Raw genomic sequence first — 23590 nt, 5'->3', positions numbered from 1 at the left:
CATAACGTGAGTACTTTTTTTACTATTCTGTGTTGCATGACTGGAGGAGTACACGTGTCTGGATGTGCTGAAGGGCATCTGGGATTTTGGGGACTATTTGTGAACATTTTAATAACAACAAATCTTGTGGGGAAAATATTTTCAGATGGGTTTCTTTGAGGCACTTCGTTGTTTTCTGTTTTCTTTTATGTGATTAATTAACTTTGACAAAAGTTCACCGTTTACGCTGCTTATTGTGATTCTCGCTCTGGAAAATGGCATCTGCTGAACGTTTGCTGAATGTTTAAAATTGTAAATTGTAATTGTTGAGAGTGCAGATCGGCTGTAGGTCGAGGGACTTCATTTGTCTCTCTGACAACAAGGCCCCTGTTTAGGATTTGTGGCATTATGCTGTGTAAGCAGTGGTGGAAAAAGTACTCAGATATTTTAATTGAGTAAAAGCAGCAATACCACAATATAAAAATACTCTGTTACAAGTAAAAGGCCTGTGTTCAACATTTTTACTTGAGTAAAAGTACAAGAGTATTGGCTTCAAAATATACTTAAAGTACCAAAAATAAAAGTACAAAAATGTTTGAAAATCGCAGTTCTACAAGCCCACAACGCGTCACAATGCGACAGCGTTGTGAGCTTGTAGATCGGCTATTTTCAAATAGTCTAGGTATAAAATAGGGCTAAAGTGGTTAATGTATGTTTTATAATGTGATAATTTGTATCTGCAAAGTAACTAACTAAAGTTTTCAAATGATAGTAGTGTAAAAGTACAATATTTGCCTCTGAGATGTAGTGGAGGAAAAGTAAAAGTATTGAAAATTGGAAGTACTCCAATAAAGTAAAAGTACCTCAACATTTTACTTAAGTACAGTACTTGAGTAAATGTTACTTTACACCACTGTGTGTAAGCCTAATGCTTCCAATGCCAGTTCAATTCATGGTCTCAAATCCAGATTCAAGAGCAGACTGCAGACCGAAAAACGACTACGAAAAAACAGAAACTACAACAACAACTAAAAGTCCGGGGAAAACAACAACCAAACCGGTCCAACAGCCAATTTGTCACTAGGCTAATACATCTTCAGTTTCAAAGTCTTATTGCTGAGCATACACTGCTGGTTGTGGGAGGTTTTAGAAGGAAGAGTGGGGGGGCACGCCCCTTCCTCTCCCTGCATGAACTCAGCCCCACGCATGCAGACCAGGAGAGCTCCAGCATAGGAACCACACACCATTCAGAGAAGTGTCAGCTCTCTGCTCTGCTTTAATCCACTTTCTGAGGGACTGAGAGGGGATCTAAAGAGGAGGAGGATCTCCCCCTGCTTCAATGTGTGTGACAGAGGACTCTGCTCTTTTCCATCGACAAACGACTACCAGATGACCGTCCTCGTTCCAACCCTGATCCACAGCAAAACTAAGGTACTCTCTCTCTCTCTCTCTCTCTAGCACAGTTTAATTAAATGTATATTAAATGATTAAGCATCTAAAAGGTAGGGTAAGTGATATGTTTTTGTTAAAACAAAACGTTTTGTGTTAAATGGTTAAAGCACTAATTGTCTGATAGTAATCATTGCTATAGAATGTTTATTCAGTAGCAGGAGTCACTTCAGCTCTACCTGAAAATACATTTTCAGGAGGGTGATAACATTTCAGCCAATCAGAAGAGAGAACCCATTTATCATCTTCAATTGCTTTGTGTTCACGTTCCAATGTCTTTGTGTCATCACTTCAAATTTCATTTGTTTAATCTGTATACTGACTGAGTTCTCTATCCTGATTGGATAAAATTGGTATCCTGAATAAATCTTTAATAAAGAGAAGGAGAAAGAAAATCACTTACCCTACCTAATGGTCCGTTATTGACTGTATTTTATTTTCCTACACCATTTTCTTTCTTTTTAACTGTTTTAGAATCAGAATCAACTTTATAATCACATCACAAGTTTAAAGGTGAAAAGAATCTGCAGAAAATATTGTGTGTTGAGGGAGAGCAAGGAGAAAACACAGTAAAGAACCCGGCAGTCAAAAGAAAAATCTAAGATATGTATGTTTACGCATAGAGCATAAAAAGATGGCAGGTATGTGCATTAGGTTATACGGTTAAGCTGCAAAAAGATGCATGAGGTTAGACGTAAGGTGCATGTGCACCTTGCATGCACATTTTAAGTGCATATTTTGTGCACCTTACGTACTGTAAGGTGCACAAAACATGTCGCTACTGTCGGGCAGAAACCGCTAAACGTCCACATTCTAACTTTTTGTGTTTTTTTCGTAAATTAACGTAACTTGATCTTTCGAGCTTGAAGATCTGCTACTTTTGATGCTTTTGAATTTGAATCCTGAAAAGTTACAGTTTTGGACATATGAGGTTTCCATCCGACAGAGACGATATGTTTTATTGTAAGTGTTTGAAAATGAGGGCTCACCGTCATTGTATGGTTGATGGTGATTTTCTGGCCATGCATTATGGTGTGTGTTGGCTTGTGCACAACGTACCGTTTTGTCGTTTGTTTGCGTTGTTGTTGTTGTTGTTGTTGTTGTTGTTGTTGACCTATAGTGCACAAGGAAAGCATGGATAACTTAGACAGAGGTTAAACGTGGCAATACGTGACTTTTTCATAGACTTCATAGCTAGCTTTAAATACTTGTTTGACAGCACTGTCATCCGTGTTGTGTCAATTCATGTTTTTTATTAATATCAGCCATTTAACCACTTAAACCCTCAATAGTTACGAGGCGTTGTGAGCTTGTAGATTGGCTATTTTTGGTTAATGTTCCCCTCAGAATAGGGAATCTAGGGTTCAAGTGATTCATGTAAAAAATAACAGAAGTTCCTATCACACCAAAGTCCCGTGGCAAAGTTTAAATACTGTAGGGCTGAAGTGGTTAATGTATGTTTTGTAATACTAATCAAAATCACAAAGTAACTTCTGTAGTAACTAAAGTTTCCAAAATATTGTAGTGGAGTAAAAAGTAGGAATATTTGCGCCTGAGATTACTGTAGTAGAGAAGTAAAAGTATTGAAGTGGAAATAATCAACTAAAGTACAAAATACCTTAAAATGGTACTTAAGTACAGTACTTGGTAAATGTACTTTGTTACTTTACACCACTGTCCTCCATTGAGAACTTTTGACACTGGTGTCACGTAGGATACTTACTCGTTGGCAAGTAGCTCTGCCTGAAACTCAAAAGCCCAGCAGTTGTAGACTAATTTGTATCGCTTTGTGTTTAAGCTACTAGGCTACTCACCCAATAATAATCTATTGTTGCAACATGAATTAAGTATCCACAAGTTTCCCAAGGAGCTTACTGTCAATGAGTGTGTCAATGGAGTGGAGTGTGTCAATGATGCCCACATTCATGTTGTCAGTCATTTAATCCATTTGAGGGATCAAATTAGTCAACAATATTGTGGGAACACAACCTGACAGAAACCAGAAAGGCAGTTTAGTCTGCCTACTTCCTCTAAAAGATCTCCCTCCACAATGACAGCTCACCGTCATTGTATGGTTGGTGGTGATTTTCTGGCCATGCATTATGGTGTGTTGGCTTGTGCACAACGTACCGTTTTGTCGTTGCGTTGTTGTTGTTGTTGTTGTTGTTGTTGTTGTTGTTGTTGTTGTTGTTGTTGTTGATGATGATGACCTATAGTGCACAAGGAAAGCATGGATAACTTAGACAGAGGTTAAACGTGGCAATACATGACTTTTGCATCTGGTGCTATTTTTGCATTTTGTGCATGGTACTGTAGCACCACAGGCAGTATTAGATTAACCCAATCATGCATCAAGATCAGTTCAACAGATGTCCTGTATTAGAGGCACTGGGGAGACGAGTGATTTTTTATTATTATATCGCTGCTGTCTTTGCACCTACAGATATACAGTAGCCAATACCAGGGGTCAGGGGTGGGGGGTTCCTTCCATTCCGACATCTCGCCACTCCGACTAGTTGCGTCCGCGTGCGGTTAGGGTTAGGGTTAGGTATAGGGTTCGTAGCGTTAACGTCGGAAAGGCGACATGTCGGAAAGGCGACATGTCGGAAAGGCGAAATGCACCCGTCAGGGGTCTTCAACGTTTTTCAGTCCAAGGACCCCTTAGTCCTGAGAGAGAGATGAAGCAGGGACCCCCACTGTTAAAAATACATCCACAGATGCACTAACTAGGCTCTATTCACAGCAGCCATATTATGAAGACATTCACAGGTGTTACCAATGATATTAATGAAGGCTCTGTTCCATTTAGTGTAACACAGTGGTTTCCACGACCCCCATAACTCTGAGAGTGTACAAATGGAACCAAATGGACCGGTTCCATTTGTACACTCTCAGAGTTACACACCCGTTAAGTGCCATTTGGGAGTGTTTCCAGTGAGCCAACATGCACAATATCAGCACCCTGACTCTGTTTGACCAGAATGGAACATCGCCTTCATTAGTATCATTGGTAACACCTGTGAATGTCTTCATAATATGGCTGCTGTGAATAGAGCCTCTTGGACACAGTGTTGTTACCTGGAGTCACTGGGTGTTTCGGGTCTTGCAACAGACACCCTCCTCCAGGCGACCCGACCGAGGCTGATCAGACCGCGGCCTGTGTCCAAGTGGCTTGCTACTACACAGGCCGGGGTCTGTTGTTTAGGCTGCGTGGTAATCCCAGCCATCTGCGTAGATAGCTGCTCACGCTTCGGATCAAAGCCTTCCACCACAGTCATCGGGACCTCGACCTCATAGATGAGCAGAGGCCAGAGGATTCTTGGGAGGATTCCATGCTGGTAGATCCAGCATTAGAATCCTCCACTACATATTGTATAAACTTGTGTTACAGATTAAACTTTGTTCATAGACTTCATAGCTTAGACTTCAAATACTTGTTTGACAGAACTGTCATCAGTGTTGTGTCAATTCACGTTTTTCATGAATTTCAGCCATTTAACCACTTAAACCCTCAATAGTTACGAGGCGTTGTGAGCTTGTAGATCGGCTGTCTTTGGTTAATGTTCCCCTCAGAATAGGGAAGCTAGGGTTCAAGTGATTCATGTCAAAAATAAAAGAAGTTCCTATCCTACCACACCAAAGTCCCTGCGCCAAAGTTTAAATACTGTAGGGCTGAAGTGGTTAATGTATATTTTGTAATAATAATCAAAATCAACAAAGTAACTACTGTAGTAAATAAAGTTTCCAAAAATATTGTAGTGGAGTAAAAAGTAGGAATATTTGCCTGTAGAGTAGAAGTAAAAGTATTGAAATAATCCACTAAAGTAAAAAGTACCTTAAAATGGTACTGAAGTACAGTACTTGAGTAAATGTACTTAGTTACTTTACACCACTGTCCTCCATTGAGAACTGGCACTGGTGTCACATAGGATACTTACTGGTTGGCAAGTAGCTCTGCCTGAAACTCAAAATCCCAGCAGTTGTAAGCTAATTTGTATCGCTTTGTGTTTAAGCTACTAGGCTACTCACCCAAAAATCAATTGCTGCAACATAAATCCAGTATCCACAAGTTTCCCAAGGAGCTTACTGGGGAAAAGGGAGTGTGTGTCAATGATGCCCACATTCCTGTTGGCAGTCATTCAATTCATTTGAGGGATCAAAATCAGTGAACAATAATGTTCATAACAGAAACCAGAAAGGCAGTTTAGTCTGCCTACTTCCTCTATAAGATCTCCCCCCACACAGCTGATTCTAATCACTTAACAAGCACCATGTAATCCCCATGCAGAGATCCATATGATATCCACTTGAAAGTGTTGGTTGTGTCAGTTATAATATATCGGTTGTCACAAAATATCTTCTTCCCCACGAGATTCACATGGACAACATTATATGTGACGGGGTGAATTCACAGCAGTTCTAAATAGGCCTACATGATTGTAAACTTCCTTGAGCTCATTATACAGACAGTGTATTAACCCTAGCCCCAGTGTTAATTTTGACAGCAGTCTTTTGAATAACACACCATTTAGTTTTAGTCATATTTTAGTCTTCTGAAAATTGTTTAGTCTTAGTCTAGTCCAGGGGTCTTCAACGTTTTCAGGCTGAGGACCCCCTAGCTGAGAGAGAGATGAAGCAGGGACCCCCACTATATTGTATAAAATTGTGTTTCAGCTAAACCTTTGCTGTTCTTTTTTCCCTCTAGACCTATACCTCTTTGCCAAAAATAGCCGATCTACAAGCTCACAACGCCTCGCAGCGCGAGGCGTTGTGAGCTTGTAGATCTGCTATTTTTGGCCAAAGTTCTCCTCAGAAAAGGGATGCTAGGGTTCAAGTGGTTAATGTAAAAAAGAAACACAAAGATTTGGCGGACCCCCTGTAGTAGCTCTGAGGACCCCCTAGGGGTCCCGGACCCCCTGTTGAAGACCCCTGGTCTAGTCTTAGTCGACTAAATATCAAAACCTTAGTCTTAGTCGACAAAATTAACACTGCCTAGCCCCCAGCCATGCACCTGATTCGGATGCTATCAATGCATTGAATGGGACATAAAGATGGTCTGATCCAATATGTGTTTGGTGCAGCAGTCAAACACGTCATGCACTGTGAATAGTGTGAAGACATTCACAGGTATTACCAATGATACTAATGAAGGCTCTGTTCCCTTCTGGTCTAACAGAGTCAGGGTGCTGATATTGTGCATGTTGGCCCACTGGAAACACCAGTGGGTCTACAGTTGGGGTCCAGGGACCCTCATGGGCTTCCAAATGGCCCCTTACAGGTGTGTAACTCTGAGAGTGTACAAATGGAACCAAATGGACCCTACGGGTCCATTTGGTTCCATTTGTACACTCTCAGAGTTATGGGGGTCGTGGAAACACTGTGCTACACTAAATGGAACAGAGCCTTCATTAGTATCATTGGTAACACCTGTGAATGTCTTCATAATATGGCTGCTGTGAATAGAGCCTATCTCGTGTAAAGATTTTTTTTTAAATATATTTTACTAAATACACTTTTTTTTTGCCAGAACTTTCAAATGGATATGAAACTACACGACAAGAGCTAATTACCCCAAGTCACAGCAATTAATTATTGGGTGAGTAGCGTACAGTAGCCATACACACAGAGCACAGAGAGACAGAGAGAGAAAGAGAGATTTTCTCCATCACTGAAAACAACAGTGCATAAAATGACCGCTATATGTTCTATAGGGCTAGGCGGGTGCATACCGCCATTCCGACATCCCACCATTCCGACATCCCGCCATTCCGACATCCCGCCATTCCGACGTATCACCATTTCGACATACCACCATTCCGACATTTAGTCCCGCCATTCCGACAGTCCATAAATCCCAAATTCATTTTCATGGCTATATATATATATATATATATATAGCTAAAATGACATTATTGGATATATATAAGGGGTGGCTTTAGGCAGGCTGGCTGGCTCCAGGCTATGGAATGCCAAAGCTGCCGTATCTAGATATAAATACATAAATAAATAAATGAATTTATAAAGCAATAAATGCTAAAATAAATAAATAATTGTGCAAAGAAATATACAATTAAATATTGAAATGTATTAATTTATGTCACCATTTATGTATTTATTTATTTATTTATATATTTATGTATTTATTTATGTATTCATTTATTTTTATATTTATGTTTTTATTTATGTTTTTAATTATTTATGTATTTATTTACGTATTTATTTATTTAATTATTTATTTAAACATTTATTTAAACATTTAATGCCGTATTTCATTGACGGTATGTTAATGAGGGGGGCGTGTCTTGCCGTCCCATTCAGGCTTTAGCAATCAAACCCAGAGCGATCAAACACCAAAAAAATAACTTCCAGCCCATACAGCTGGTCAGTGGTCAAATGTATTATTATTTTGTTGATGATGATAACTGCGTTTATGTTCATAATAATTTGGTTTGATTTGATAAATTAACAAATAACAATGAAAGCCATAATATATTTAAAAATCACACCCTGTGTGAAGGAAGCGGCACCTTTGATGAGCCCCGTGCTCAAACATACATACATACTGTTTGTCATCAATATGTGTTTATAGCCCAGCCACGTGTCATGTGAAGCTTGACCAATCAGACGGACGGACATACGGAGGGACACACGGACATACACACGGACAAAGTCAGATATAGAGCGGCTGGCGCCGCTAAAAATATGAAGCAAAACTAAATAATATATAACAATAAATAAATGCTTGGGGATAATCCCCAACATGTTCAAAAAGGAATAGGAAGAAATGAAGACGTATTTACTCCTACCCCCTTCGTATGTATCCTTCCTGATTCATATAAACAATTACAAATTTAAATCTATATCATAAATCCTATGATATCTGTATAAATGAAATATATATTTCAAAAAATCTTATACATATGATATTTACACACACATTTATTACAGAGAAAACAGAACCGAATGTTTTTGCAATCATCACACAGTAGCCTACTGTCACTGTATGTATATTAAACATATCATATTCATCTGCAGTCATCCATCACACAGTTGTTCTATTAAATAAATGATATTAATGTCTATTATGGCTGTTTTGGACGACTGGGCACCTGGACATCTGGGCACTATGGTACATGTGGGCACCTGTACAACTGGGCACTAGGGACATGTGGGCACTTGGAGAGGTGGGCAACAAAACCATCTGGGCACTAGGGACAGGAGGGCACCTGGAGAGGTGGGCACCAAAACCATCTGGGCACTAGGGACATGTGGGCACCTGGACAAGTGGGCAATTAGGGGTGGAGACATATGGGCACTAGGGACATGTGGGCACCTGGACAACTGGGCATTAGGGACATCTGGGCACCTGGACAAGTGGGCAATTAGGGGTGGAGACATCTGGGCACTAGGTACATATGGGCACCTGGACAACTGGGCATTAGGGACATGTGGGCACCTTGACAACTGGCACTAGGTACATGTGGGCACCTTGACAACTGGGCACCAAAGCCATCTGGGCACCATGGACATGTGGGCACCTGGACAACTGGGCACTAGGGACATGTGGGCACCTGGAGAGGTGGGCACCAAAACCATCTGGGCACTAGGGACATGTGGGCAACTGGGCACCCGCCGTTCTAAAAATGGTTTATGCCACTTTTTAAGGTTAACACATTGACTGCCATCGGCTAATCTCAGAACGTCCATCGTAGTGCCAAGCAATTTCTTACCTTTTTTGTTTTTTTGATTCCGTCATAGGCCCCGCTAAATCCGTTTAAAATCCGCGTTCATTTGGTTCGACACAAACACGGGACCCGACCGAACAAAACGCTGAAAACCGTGCGGCGATCCGACACTGCATTCTGGAGAACGAGAGGAAAACGCTAAAATGGTGGATGCGGTGAGAAAAACAACAAGCCAGAGATAATGGCGTCCAAAGTTGACCGCTAGACAGGAAACGGAGGCGGGAGAAAAACCGGAAACAGTATTATTTCGTTTCCGGTCCGCCCACTTCGAGACCGGAAGTGCAAAAAAAATCCGGAATCTGCACCTGCACGATTTAACATGGGAAAACTACGGGACTACGGGCTACGGGAACGGCAGTTAACGGTTGGATTTAACGGCCCGTAGGACTACGGGCCTGGCAGTGGATGTGTTAATACCATGGTATGTTGTTTTATATAATGGCATATACCGTATTTTTTAAATGGTATGCCTTTCCAAAACGGTATGTGCCTACGGTATGTGCCTTTCCAAACCGGTATGCACCGTTCCTGGGAGTGGTATGCAAAATTGGTTTATACCACTTTTTAAATGGTATGTCGTTTTATATATAATTATCTATAATAACACTATTGTAGTGGCTATTTGTCAACAACAATAAAAACTCAAAAGCGACTGAGGCACCAGGCAGCGAATCTTATGCAGATCAGGGGGTAATTGGAATGAGTCCATTGTCCAGACAGGCGGCGAAGTTTTGTGGTATTTATTTAGCTCTCCAAGATGAACAATATACAAAAAGGATATTGAAATGTTTGCACATTATAATCACAACACTCTAATAATAATAATAATTATATTAATAATACTAATACTAATACTAATAATAATAAGGGTAATAATAATAATAATTATTATTATTATTATTATTATTATTATTATTATTATTATTATTATTATTATTATTATTATAGTGTTGTGATTATAATGTGCAGACATTTCAACAAGTGGTAAAAACCAATTTTGCATACCACTCCCATAAACCATTTTTAGAACGGCGGGTGCCCAGTTGCCCACATGTCCCTAGTGCCCAGATGGTTTTGGTGCCCACCTCTCCAGGTGCCCACATGTCCCTAGTGCCCAGTTGTCCAGGTGCCCACATGTCCATGGTGCCCAGATGGCTTTGGTGCCCAGTTGTGAAGGTGCCCACCTGTCCAGGTGCGCACATGTCCCTAATGCCCAGTTGTCCAGGTGCCCACATGTACCTAGTGCCCAGATGTCTCCACCCCTAATTGCCCACTCGTCCAGGTGCCCAGATCTCCCTAGTGCCCAGTTGTACAGGTGCCCACATGTCCCGAGTGCCCAGATGGTTTTGGTGCCCAGATGGTTTTGGTGCCCACATGTACCATAGTGCCCAGATGTCCAGGTGCCCAGTCGTCCAAAACAGCCATAATAGACATTAATATCATTTATTTAATAGAACAACTGTGTGATGGATCAGGGGTTCCCAAAGTAGGGGTCGCGACCCCACTTGGGGTCGCGGGAGACTGACGTGGGGTCGCGAAATTATTTTGGGTCATTTAAAAAAAAAAAAAAAAAAAAAACTTTTTTATTTTTTATTTTTTTTAACTTTTTATTCAACAGAATGGATGAAATACCATCTAAAATGATCACAAATGGTACATTTTACCATTTTAACACATTACAAATGCGCACCGAACGTGCAAGTTTATGTGCATAAATGACCTCCAGGTTTAGGTGGGGTCGCGAGTCAATTTCCGCCTTATTTTGGGGTCGCGGGCTGAAAAGTTTGGGAACCCATGTGCTAGGGGAAAACACAGGACTGTAGACTGTGATAGAAATACACATACCTTATGGCAGGGGTTCCCAAAGTAGGGGTCGCGACCCCACTTGGGGTCGCGGGAGACTGACGTGGGGTCGCGAAATTATTTTGGGTCATTTAAAAAAAAAAAAAAAAAAAAAACTTTTTTATTTTTTATTTTTTTTAACTTTTTATTCAACAGAATGGATGAAATACCATCTAAAATGATCACAAATGGTACATTTTACCATTTTAACACATTACAAATGCGCACCGAACGTGCAAGTTTATGTGCATAAATGACCTCCAGGTTTAGGTGGGGTCGCGAGTCAATTTCCGCCTTATTTTGGGGTCGCGGGCTGAAAAGTTTGGGAACCCATGTGATGGATGACTGCAGATGAATATGATATGTTTAATATACATACAGTAACAGTAGGCTACTGTGTGATGATTGCACAAACATTCGGTTCTGTTTTCTCTGTAATAAATGTGTGTGTAAATATCATATGTAGGCTATAAGATTTTTTGAAATATATATTTAATTTATAAGAGCAGTAGGCCCAACAAGCTGTCATGCTGGCAATATTCTCACAAAACATAGACTTTGCGTAAAAGGGACCTGTACCCCCAATAGCCTAGTATGTACTGTAGGCTGTAAGCCAACACAGAATAATAATAATGAACAATAACAATAATAAGGGTAATAATAATAATAATAATAATAATAATAATAATAATAATAATAATAATAATAATAATAATAATAATAATAATAATAAAAGCAATTACAATCCCGATACTCGGGAGGGTGATCATAAAGCAATAGGGGTAATAATAATAATCTCCATTAGGCACTTTACCCTTGTCGGAATGGTGGAACTATTCCCAAAATGGAACGTGCCGCCACTCCGACACAGTGAACATAACTTTGTCGGAGTGGCGGAATGTTTTTTTTAATGGATGGTACCACCACTCCGACAATTAGAAGTCAATGTCGGAGTGGCAGCATGTCGGAATGGAGAGTGAACACCGGGCTGGGCAAATGCCTGAAGTTCTGTCAGTACAGTACATCTACTGCATAGTGTGATATTTTCATTTGTATCAGACCTCACCGTCATTGTATGGTTGATGGTGATTTTCTGGCCATGCATTATGGTGTGTTGGCTTGTGCACAACGTACCGTTTTGTCGTTTGTTTGCGTTGTTGTCGTTGTCGTCGTTGTAATTGTTGTTGTTGTTGATGATGGTGACCTACAGTGCACAAGGAAAGCATGGATAACTTAGACAGAGGTAAAACGTGGCAATACGTGACTTTTGCATCTGGTGCTATTTTTGCATTTTGTGCATGGTACTGTAGCACCACAGGCAGTATTAGATTAACCCAATCATGCATCATGAACAGTTCAACACACAGTCTCAATTTTAGTAAAATTGGTCTATATAAACCTATTGTAAATCCAAACTCAATCCTTGCTTCTGGTGACTGATATTGTTGTCCTTATAATGTGTGAGGGGGCCGTGTTTTTTCAATTACTTTTTACATTTTTTAAAAATAATTGTTTGGGGAACATTTAAAAAAAATACAAAAAAAAAAAAATGAATGAATGAAATGAAATGAAAAAAGTAAAAATGGAGTTTGAAGTTACAAAGGGTTTGTTGGAAGGGGGTGTGTCTGATGAAATGAAATATCTAAATACTAAATCAAGCAACTTAAAAACAGTCTGGGGTGAAAGCCTGAGTAGATGATAAAATGACCCCAAACATGTTGAATGTTTGGGGTCGTTTGGGATGAATAGCGTCGATTGCCTGCTACTTCTAGTATGCCAGTGGTTGCTGGATGGCTATATTTAGCGTATGTAGAAAATGTAAATGTCTCTGTTATAGTCCTCTATGACTTTAACTCATACAATAGTTGTCCATGGTTTCACTGTGATGTCTCTGGGATATTTTAGAATGTTAACTGGTACAACATCCAAAACATGGTGAAGATTACATTTCCTGTCAAATCTACGTAGATCTAAGTGAGTTAGTTGTCAACTTGGTTGCTGACAAAACGTGTTGATTTGATGTATTTGACATTTACATTTGATATCCATCAAAGACAGAATGTGTACTCAAAGGGTAAGACCACTTTGGTAGAGGTTTGGGTTGTGTAATTACCTTGCCATGATGTAATTCCAAAGATGGGCAAGAAATAAAAAATAATTGCTCTATTGATTAGAAATTGATAATTCAAAATATGCTCCTCATTGACTTACATTGTACGGTAAAACAGCTCTCAAAGTCACTCTTTTACCACATAAACGAACGCAAACAAAGTTGATTCAGACAATATAGAACATCACCAAACCCAGTACTGTTTTTTTTTTTTAAATAAAAATGTCAACTACCTGTTGATTTTACCATTTTGAATAAGTAGAAAATCCGCGGATCCGGATCCAGATCTTCAAATAGTAAAATCAACAGGAAGTTGACATTTTTATTAAAAAAACAAACAGTACTGGGTTTGGTGATGCTCTATATTGTCTGAATCAGCTATGTTTGGGTTCATTTATGTGCTAAAAGAGTGACTTTGAGAGCTGTTTTACATTACAATGTAAGTCAATGAGCATATTTTGAATTATCAATTTCTAATCAATGGAGCAATTATTTTTGATTTCTTGCCCACCTTTGGGGTTACATCATGGCAAGGTAACTACACAACCCAAACCTCTACCAAAGTGGTCTTACCCTTTAAGAATCAGAATCATCTTCATTGCCTAATCACAGGTTTATACTGTAGGTGTAAAGAAGTTGGTGAAATTCGTTGTTGCGCAAAGCTCCCATCTTTTTAGTTGTTTTTAGGGTTAGGGTAAGAAAAAGAAGATGAGAGCGAGGAGAGAAAGACAGAAAAACAGAAACCTTGAAAACTCCACCCTGACAAGCACTTGGAATTGTTGAGTCATTCAATTGTCTTTGACTTGGTTCCTCAGATAAATATTGTGAAAATAGCCTATCTACAAGCAATGCGAGGCGTTGTGAGCTTGTAGATCGGCTATTTTCACAGTTCTTGCCTCTTTCTTATATTATTTGGCAAGTTTTTATAGTATAGTATAGGTTTGTTGATTAATTTTGATGCACAGATGCGGTAATGGTATTTTTTTTTTAGGTATTAAAAGTCCTTAAATTGTCACTTTACGGTCATCTAGGGTGATACCACAGATTGATAACCATTGATATAAAGTGCAGACAGTAATTGTCAACGTACTCGTCAGGTTCAACCACAAGGTCAACTTTCACAGGTAAAATCCACATGGTAGATCAAGGGGAAAAGTACATTGCAATACTAGGAGCTGGAGATCAACTAGGAGATCAACTAGGAGATGAGATCAACTAAGGTCAACTAGGAGATGGAGATGACGTGCAGCTCATGGATGTAGGGGTCATTTAGCATTGAGCAGCAGCAGCAGATTACACCTGTAGTTTGATCATTGCCACAGTGAGGCGCTGGCACTGATGAACATGTCATAATGGACTAACTGTCAGTGCAGATAAGGGCCTACTCGGTTTCCTCTTCCACGGTTAAATTATTAAAGGTGTTCTAAGTGACATTTCTTGTAAAAAATAAGTTAAATAGTTCAATATTTCAACACTACTCATGGCTATAGAGTGTTCCCTCCAGCTCAGAAAATACATTTTCAGGACAGGATACCAATTTTATCTATTCGGGAGAACAATAAAACCTTTGTTTTAACCACGACTTTAAAGCACCTTTATACTGAGACAATCATGCCCATGCCTCATCTTTATAGTTCCTTACTGCCTTCTGTCCTGGCTTTAACCTAACAGTAAAAACGTACGTCGTACGCTATGCTAATTTAAAAACATCAGAGCTTTTGCTTTGGCACTCTTGCTGTGAGCAGAGCTAGAGTGCGTCACCCCAAAATGATCAATTACCGTACTCCGTGAAACTAGCGGTCCAAGATGTAAACTCCCACACAACTCTTACAGTGAAAAACAAGTGTATTATATTCAGTCATATACTCAGTTATTCCAGAACAGCTCATTTTCTTTGGGAGGTGTGTTGGAGTTAGTTTATACTGTAAGTGGATTTGTGATATAGTTTTGCTGTTAATCATTGGACCCCAGTTTTCCTCAGCTCGAGTTTAGGGCCTATTTGATTTGTATCTGGATTCTTTCATTCACCGTGAAGGAATGCAACAAAAACAAAACTATTCAGTGAATTAAAGGCTTCACGCTGTGCGTAATTGACAGGAAATAAAGTCATTTTGGAGGTTGAACTATATTGCTTTCACATCTTGTGAGAGTAGAACTTTCTGGTTCCTGCTGCTTTACTGCTTTACTGTAAATTTGTTCCTTCTGGAACGCCTCATTCCATTTGGGATTGTTTCATGGATAATCACAGAAGCAGTGCAAGTTACTGCATGTGAGCAAAAAGTGGTTTAAGTGCTCACATTTCTAAGTATCAATACTGCAATGTATAAATATACTTAATATACTAATATAGTATAAATAATAATACCAAAAGTAGAAAGAACTCATGATGGAGAACGTCCCATTTCACAAGTTTGCAAATGTGTAAAATGTTTAAAAATCTTTTTGTCTCTGAGATGTAGTGGAGTAGAAGTTAAGCAAAAACACCTCAAAATTGTACTTAAGCAGAATAAGCACAGTACTCAGTTACTTTACACCATTGGGTTGTGCATGTTCCGTTTGATGTTGCAGGTACAGTGTCTGTGTGTGCTGGTGTTCCTGAGTGTCCCTCTGACCACCATGGGGGACGCCGTCTCTGGTCCTTGTAGACACTCCATCACCAGGGAACATCTGCTGACACTCAAACATCTAGTAAGTCATCACAGCAGCAAAGCTCCCTGCATGATACCAAACCCTATCACCTACAAGGTGATAGGGTGATCACCTCGTTTGGTATCATGCAGTGAGCTTTAGATGGTGTAAAATCCCTATTATATGCCCATGGGACTTGTGTTACAGTGGGGCCCTTGTGTCATTTAGACATGTCTATTGATGTTGCGTGCCGCATTCGCACGGGATGAACACAGGGTTTTACTCACATTTACTGGCATTATATTATCCCCCTGGATATGATTAAAAAGATATATATTGAGCCCTTTTAAAGAGAGAAACATTATCCTCAGACTGCCTGTCATCCGTCTCATCATCGTTTGAGATCTAAGATTTGACTACTACTAAGTTAGTCTATCTACTTCCTGTAAGTAGACATACTTATGTAACATATTTTAGAAATATTTGTAGACATATTTTATGTAACAAATAAAACCAGTGCTGACTTATCCTATTAGTCATTAGTTTTTAATAAAAGTCTATTAATTCCATTCCCTACCAATCCATACAGACTGGAAATAAACAAGGGAAGAAAGAAAGACAGACAGACAGACAGACAGACAGACAGAGCACCCTATGCGCGTGCAGATGATGTTAACAGATATTCATGCATTCAAGTGTTCTGATTAATAGATGTGTGTTCGATGTACACCTGCCTGCAGTCTGTTTGATTAAAATAAGCCTGATCTGCCATTAAATATATAATGTAGGCTAATTCTGTGAACGGATTGATTGCATTAAATGCGCCAAAATATTCATATGGCTCTGTTGCACTTAAATATTATGATGTGCTCTATCACACCGGAACCGCTTGCTACTGTAGCCTTCTGTATTAAATACAGAAATGTTGTCATAAAGACCTCTTTATATACAAAACAAATTGTCAAATATATGCTATATAAAAGAACCAAATGGGCGCAGGCGTTTCCCAAAAAAAACTCCATGTTCTTAAAGTGTCACATGTCATTCACACAGATGGATAACCAGCTGAGAAATGGATGTACAATAAACTACACATTCATAGAGCGCAGAGGTTTGGTAAGGTCAACTTTTACTCTGTCAACATTCTCCTGTAGGTCAGTGGTTCTCAGACATGTCAAGGACCGCCAAATTAATATGTATTTGGCTGCAGAACCTCATCTGAAAACATTTTGTGCCAGGGACCCCCATACAAGATTTGCGTTGTTAAAGGGATATTTCGCTTTCAAGCATGTTTGGGGTCATTTTAACATCGACGCTGGCTTTTGTGAGCAGACCACAAACAGTTTTTAAGTTGCTTGATTCAATATTTTTTTATATTCATTTTATCAGACACGTGTAACTTCCCAAACTCCATTTTAACCATGATAGATTCATCAAAAACACCCATCCTTGGTTCTGGTGACTGATATTGTCCTTCTAATGGGTGAGGAGACCGTGTTTTTTTCAATTACTTTTTTCATTAATGTTTTATATTTTTGTGGGGAAATTAAAATAAAATTAAATAAATGAAAAAGGTAATTTAAAAAACACGTCCCCCTCACGTATTAGAAGGACAATATCAGTCACCAGAACCAAGGACGTGTGTTTTCAATAAATCTATCATGGTTAAAATGGAGTTTGAAGTTACAATGGGTTTGTATAGGAAGGGGGCGTGCCTGATAAAAATAATATCAAATATCTAAATACTGAATCAAGCAACTTAAAAACTGTCTGGGGTTCTCACAAAAGCTAGAGTATAATATCCCTTTAAAATGTTATAAAAATATTCCAAATGTGTCAAAATGTTTATTTTTCTTTCAAATTGACAATGTACTGTATATAAAGGGTTAAAGTGGTTAAACTTATTTTGATGCTAAATTAACAAATTTGACTGGGGACCCCCTGAAACGAACTCAAGGACTCCCGGAGGTCCCCGAAACCCCCCTTTGAGAACCACTCGTTGAGGTCTTAGGAGTCCTTGTATTAAACAGAAAAGTCAGAATGCACATGTGATTATGCTATCCAAGATCTGCTATTTTCAAAAGACATTTTGACTATCTGTATCTATAAAGGACATTTTGAACTTGTGAAATGGGACATTCTGCATAATGAGTAATTCAACTTTTGCTACTTTAAGTATATTTTGATGCCAATACTTTTGTACTTTTACCGAGTACATTTTTATTACCGGACTTTTACTTGTAACAGAGTATTTCTACACTGCAGTATTGATACTTTTACTAAGTAAAAAGTACTTTTTCCACCACTGGATTCTGATGTATTCTTATATAATCTTTTCACAGAGTAAATGCTGCTTTGTGAAAGCGGCGTTGCCATGGATACTGGACCTGCTCAGCGCACACTTCAGATACAGCAGAGGATCCATCAACCACAGCCACGTCCTCACCCTGAGAACACTCATCCTCAACCTCTACTCCCAGAGATGTGTGCCTCAGATCGATGAGGAGGTGGAGGTGTGTGTGTGTGTGTGTGTGTGTGTGTGTGTGTGTGTGTGTGTGTGTGTGTGTGTGTGTGTGTGTGTGTGTGTGTGTGTGTGTGTGTGTGTGTGTGTGTGTGTGTGTGTGTGTGTGTGTGTGTGTGTGTGTGTTCGTGTGTGTTCGTGTTCGTGTTCTTGTGAGCTACAAATGTACCCACAAAGTAGAATTTGAGAAATGGACATTTTGAGGAACATTTTCCTGGTCCTCACAATAAAAATAATTGTTTTAAAGAGCTGGAGAGACATTGAGACTCCTGTTACTGAACAAACACTCTATAGCAATGATTACTATCAGAATATAGAGCTATTTGACACTGTTACTGAACAAACACTCTATAGTAATGAGTACTATAAGAATATAGAGCTATTTAACACGTATTTTAACCAAAGAAAATCATTTACCCTACCTTTAAAGGCCCAAAAAAATGTCTTCCATGCCAATGAATGACCTGATTTTGCTTAACAGGATGCTTTGAAAAGTTCAAAGCCATCATTTCGATTTAGAAAGTGAAGAAAGTGAAGTAGAAAGTAGACAAAAGTGCAGAGATGGTCATGGAAATAATAACAATAATAGACTTGACTTTTAAAGCAAATTTTGAAAATGGGTTACAAATTGCTCCATCTACGCTTTCCCTCTCAGCTTTCCTACTTTAATATCTTAAGTAGGAAATAAAATAAAATAATGTTCAAAGGGATGAGGACTAACCACTCTCCCTCTTTAAAAACACAGCATGTGTTCTCCATCGTGTCCACTGGACTAGTATGCATTAGTATTTTATTTATTTATGGTAATATCATTGACCACTCATTTTGCATGTCCTTGGCAAAAATAAAACACAAACAGCAGTGGTTTCTTGCACTCTGCATATATCTCTAAACTGAAGTATTTTACGACCAAAATCTGGTGATCAGATGAGAACTCATTGGAAACGGCTTGGACTCGGGGCCCATTTGGCATGAGGCGATTCACACAATCAAAGACTAGCCTGATGAACACCCGTTGTGTGGCTGATCCACGTTGGTCTGTTGTCCAATTAGAGGCAGAGTAATCTGCACACATACCAAGTGTTTATGCTGGTCTTTGATTGTGTTAAACAAATCAAATCAACAACTTTAATAGGAGAGAAATTGTTAAAAGGCTAAAAATGTAGCAAAGAGAAAAACATTAAAGGAGCAGTTCACACCAAAAATTACTTATGTTCTATAACTAATTACACACCCCCATCAAGCCTTGAATTCATGGAACATTTTTAGTTTTTGTCGCATTCCTAAGCCAATAATTTGATGACCGGCGGAGTCTCCAGTAGGAGACTCAAATGCAGGTCAATTTAGTCTACAGTCATCAAATTATTGGCTTAGAAAAAAACAAGAAAATCTCCATGAATTCAAGGCTTCATGGGGTGTGTAATTGATAGAAAATAAGTCATTTTTTGGGTGAACTACTCCTTTAAGTTAAGACTAAAAGGCAGATATACAGAGTACAAGGGACCACCTTGAAGGGTGTTCAGGATTAAAGCGGCACTATGTTACTATCCTCTTCTACCCCAGATTTGAACCCAGTTTTCTGTGCAGATGCTGAACGTTTACCATTGAGCTAATAGAGCCGGCCTACTTGCCCAGGGGATAAATGTAATCTTGACCATCAGGTCAAAATTCAAAAGTCAGATCCTGTGACCCTTGACACAATCTAAATGTCTCAATAGAAGAGCAGGGAGACAAAATCCAACCACCCCAATTGTATAAGTTATATTGTATTATACTCTAACATACAGATTGGACAAAATGACAGTTTATTCGTAGAAAAAAGTAACAGTGCCGCTTTAAGCTTTGAAAGAAAAGTAACTACACAAAACCACAAGTGGATTTTTATAATTTTCCCAACACCAAAAGAGAAAATGAAAGCTGTTTTAGTGCTGGTTAGCAATATTAGCTTACCTGTTGTAGTGATGCTCACCGCAGGGTTCCCAGTTTGATCCCGGGCTCCCCCAGAGTTAGTGTCGAAGTGTCCTTGAGCAAGACGCTGAAGCCTTGCATGGTTTCCTCCGCCATCGGTGTGTGAATGGGTGGGTGAACGGGTGAATGTAATGCACAATCTATGTAAAGCGCTTTGGATAAAAGCGCTATATAAATGCACCATTATTATTATTATGTTAATAGCACTTATAACAAGTCTCTCCTGCCTCAGGATAAACCAGAGCATTTGGAGAGGCCCTTCAGAGGCTCTCCCTCAGAGGCCCTGCAGATGGCGCTGGAGGTGCTGTCTTCATACTGGGAGCTGGTGGCTTCTGCTGATGCTCCTGTGAACTGGAACTGTCAGAGAGAATATACACAAGTGTCTGCTGTCACCACAGAAACATCCTACACCACAAGCCTACCGAAGGAACAACACACCACAAGCCTACCTAGACAAGACTTTATGACAGGTGGGCTGCTGGTTTTCTGGGGGGGGGATTGATTGACCTGTGTGTGATGGTGTAAAGTAACTAAGTACATTTACTCAAGTACTGTACTTAAGTGTCATTTTGAGGTATTTTAGTTTGTACTTTACTTCATGTCTATTCCACAGACAGAGCTGCGAGGAGCTCAGCGTCAGCCTCTCAGATGAGTCCACAGACCCATCTGTACAAGTGTGGCTTCATCATCGCTTCTATCTGTGGAGGATTGATGTTCATGCTCACCCTCTACTGCGTCATCCTGCAAAAGGTACAGCAATTAAATATGTTTGTCCAATTTAATTACTCAGGAATAACTCACTCACATCATGCAGTATGCGGGATGGACTTTCGGTCGACTATACCCCTTACTTCACACTTTGGCTATTCAAAAATAGCAGATCTACAAGCTCATAGCGCGGCACCAAGTGCCGCGCTATGAGCTTGTAGATCTGCTATTTTTGAAAAAGCGTGAAAAACATGTGTAACTGTCACATTTTTTTGTTCAAAATGTTGCATTTTTTTGGGCAGATTTTGTTAGTTTTTTTCGTGTTTTGGTTACTTTATTTCGGTTTTAGGGTTAGGGTTAGGTTATTTAATTCTTATTTTTGCCTGATTTTACAGATTTATTATCAAAAAATATGTATATTTTTTATTTTTTCAAAAAGTGGGGGGTATGAAATCACGGATCTGTGAGAGTGAGGGTGTCCCGTTGTACGCACAGTGAATGGCCGTGACGCCCCTGGGGCTTAGCGAAAGGTCCATTGAGTCTTGACCATCAGGTCCAGGCATGCAATGCTCATTAGGTTCTGTCATTTGTGTCAAACAGTGAAAACTTCACGCACCAAACTCCTCGGTGTATAAGGGCCACTGATCTCTCTCAGAGGAACCATAAGGGTCTGCTTTTACACTATTGTTCAACTTGCTGAGCACTTCAACTCACTGTGACATGCAGCAGGAGTTATGTTTACATACTGTAACTTGTATCTGTTGTGGAAAAAAATGATTCTGGTATGGGACTATGGGAATGAGATTATAGCCTATTTTCTTTAGAAAAAAAAGAACAATCATTGAATTCTTTCTGGCCATGGGATATATTAGCCTTCTGGGATTAAGGCAGAGCTACTCTGCTACAAGTGCTACGGAAAAATGTGTTTTGCTTTTTATCCGAAACACCCACTAATCTACAAACCTTTATTTATGTACTGTAGATTATAAAGAAACACAGAAGTGGTGGACCAGTGATGTGAGTAACCTGTCTGTCAGTAAATCATCATATCTTCAATACTCAGTTCTGGTGATTAGTAGTTTTCGTTCCCTACCTATGTTGAATACACTTATTGTAAGTCGCTTTGGATAAAAGCGTCTGCTAAATGACCGTAATGTAATGTAATATATATGCTCTGTACATAATAATGAATGAATCATGTTTTATCTTCCAAGGCATTAAAGGATCAGATGACAGCCGGAAGAACAGAGAATATTATGAACTGCACTTTGACTTTCTTCTATCTGATATCCTATATCTCTGCTGTCCAGCAGAAACCAGCTAACTCCAAAATGTACATTTTTCAGGAAATGACAAAAACAAAACAAAAAGTGGAGGTTTTGTTCATCATTGATAAGAACAGCTGAATGGACCTCCAAGCTCACAATGAGGTTGGAGGTCAAAAGGGTAGCTGGTTTAGCTGGTTAAGCAGGAAGTTTGAGGATCCAATGGAGTTAGCTGGTTTTGTCAGAAGAGCTTTTTAATGCTTTTCATTGGCTCAATATTTTTTTAATCAACACACAGACGGAAAGGGTGTTCAGCAACGATATGTTTATCAATTATTAATCTGAAGTATTACCAGTGTTTTCATATCAATCTCATGTGTGTAATTAAGAAGCACTCACAGGCAAAATAATTCTAATTACAAAGGTGATTCATCTGTGATGATCGCCAAAGAGTATATTATGTTACAGTATTTCTGCTATGTATATTATGTTTATGGTATATACTATCTTTTCAAAGTTCACTAAAGGTTTTATTTTTCAACAGCTATGTCTATATTGAGTCATTAATGTCTCCCTCCACCATCATATCAGCCATAACTTTAACACAAGTTTATTATTTAATAGTTGCACTTTAATTATTCTATTACTATCATTGATAAATAAAACTAACCTAACAATTTTAATAATAATTATAATTGTAATCAAAAACAGGTATAAGCAGGTTGGTGCTTTGCATGATTTTCCTGTGTGAATGTAATGCACATTTTAAAGCTATAATGCACCATTTACCATTTATAGTGCCAACAAGAGCAGATCTACAAGCACACAAAAATGTTGCATTAAGCTCAAGTCCTCATGGTTTCTACTCTATAACAACACAGTATCGTTGTTGCCACACACAGCGTTGTTATGCCTGAATCTTCAGTTTGGCGCCAACACATAAAATGTGTTAAAAAAAAAAATTAACTGTAGGGAGGGTTCCTATTGGCCAGGCACAGTCTCCTGGCAAATAAGCAGGGAAAACCGCCCAGATAACAATTACATCCAGTGGTTTACTGAAATAATGGATGTAAAGTTACTAAGTACATTTACTCAAGTACTGTACTTAAGTACAATTGTGAGGTATTTTTTCCAATTTTCATACTTTTACTTCTACTCCACTACATCTCAGAGGTAAATATTGTATTTTTACTCCACTACAATCATTTTAAAACTTTAGTTACTAGTTACTTTGTAGATTTTGATTAATATTACAAAACATACATTAAACATTTCAGCACTATAAGCATTTCGGCCATTTGAAAATAGCCAATCTACAAGCGATGCGACGCATTGTGAGCTTGTAGATCTGCTATTTTCAAAGGATGTTTATACA

General features: G+C 39.0%; 1 protein-coding gene across 1 annotated transcript; it reads left to right on the top strand.

Moving 5' to 3' along the window:
* Nucleotides 1-1368: 1368 nt before the first annotated feature.
* Nucleotides 1369-22271, top strand: LOC311053611 (macrophage colony-stimulating factor 1-like; the record flags this gene model as incomplete). Its single annotated transcript, XM_084069220.1, has 8 exons — nucleotides 1369-1410; nucleotides 15694-15813; nucleotides 16807-16869; nucleotides 18096-18266; nucleotides 20475-20712; nucleotides 20856-20992; nucleotides 21933-21967; nucleotides 22165-22271. The coding sequence occupies 8 exons, from the start codon at nucleotides 1369-1371 to the stop codon at nucleotides 22169-22171; spliced, it is 813 nt and encodes a 270-aa protein (XP_083925346.1). The 3' UTR covers nucleotides 22172-22271.
* Between the last annotated feature and the right edge of the window lie 1319 nt (nucleotides 22272-23590).

This window comes from Gymnoscopelus microlampas (assembly GCF_963454915.1).
Source record: "Gymnoscopelus microlampas genome assembly, chromosome: 10".
Classification (NCBI taxonomy): Eukaryota; Metazoa; Chordata; class Actinopteri; order Myctophiformes; family Myctophidae; genus Gymnoscopelus; species Gymnoscopelus microlampas.
Note: the sequence above shows the minus strand (reverse complement) of the source record. Positions and strands in the feature narration are given on the sequence as shown.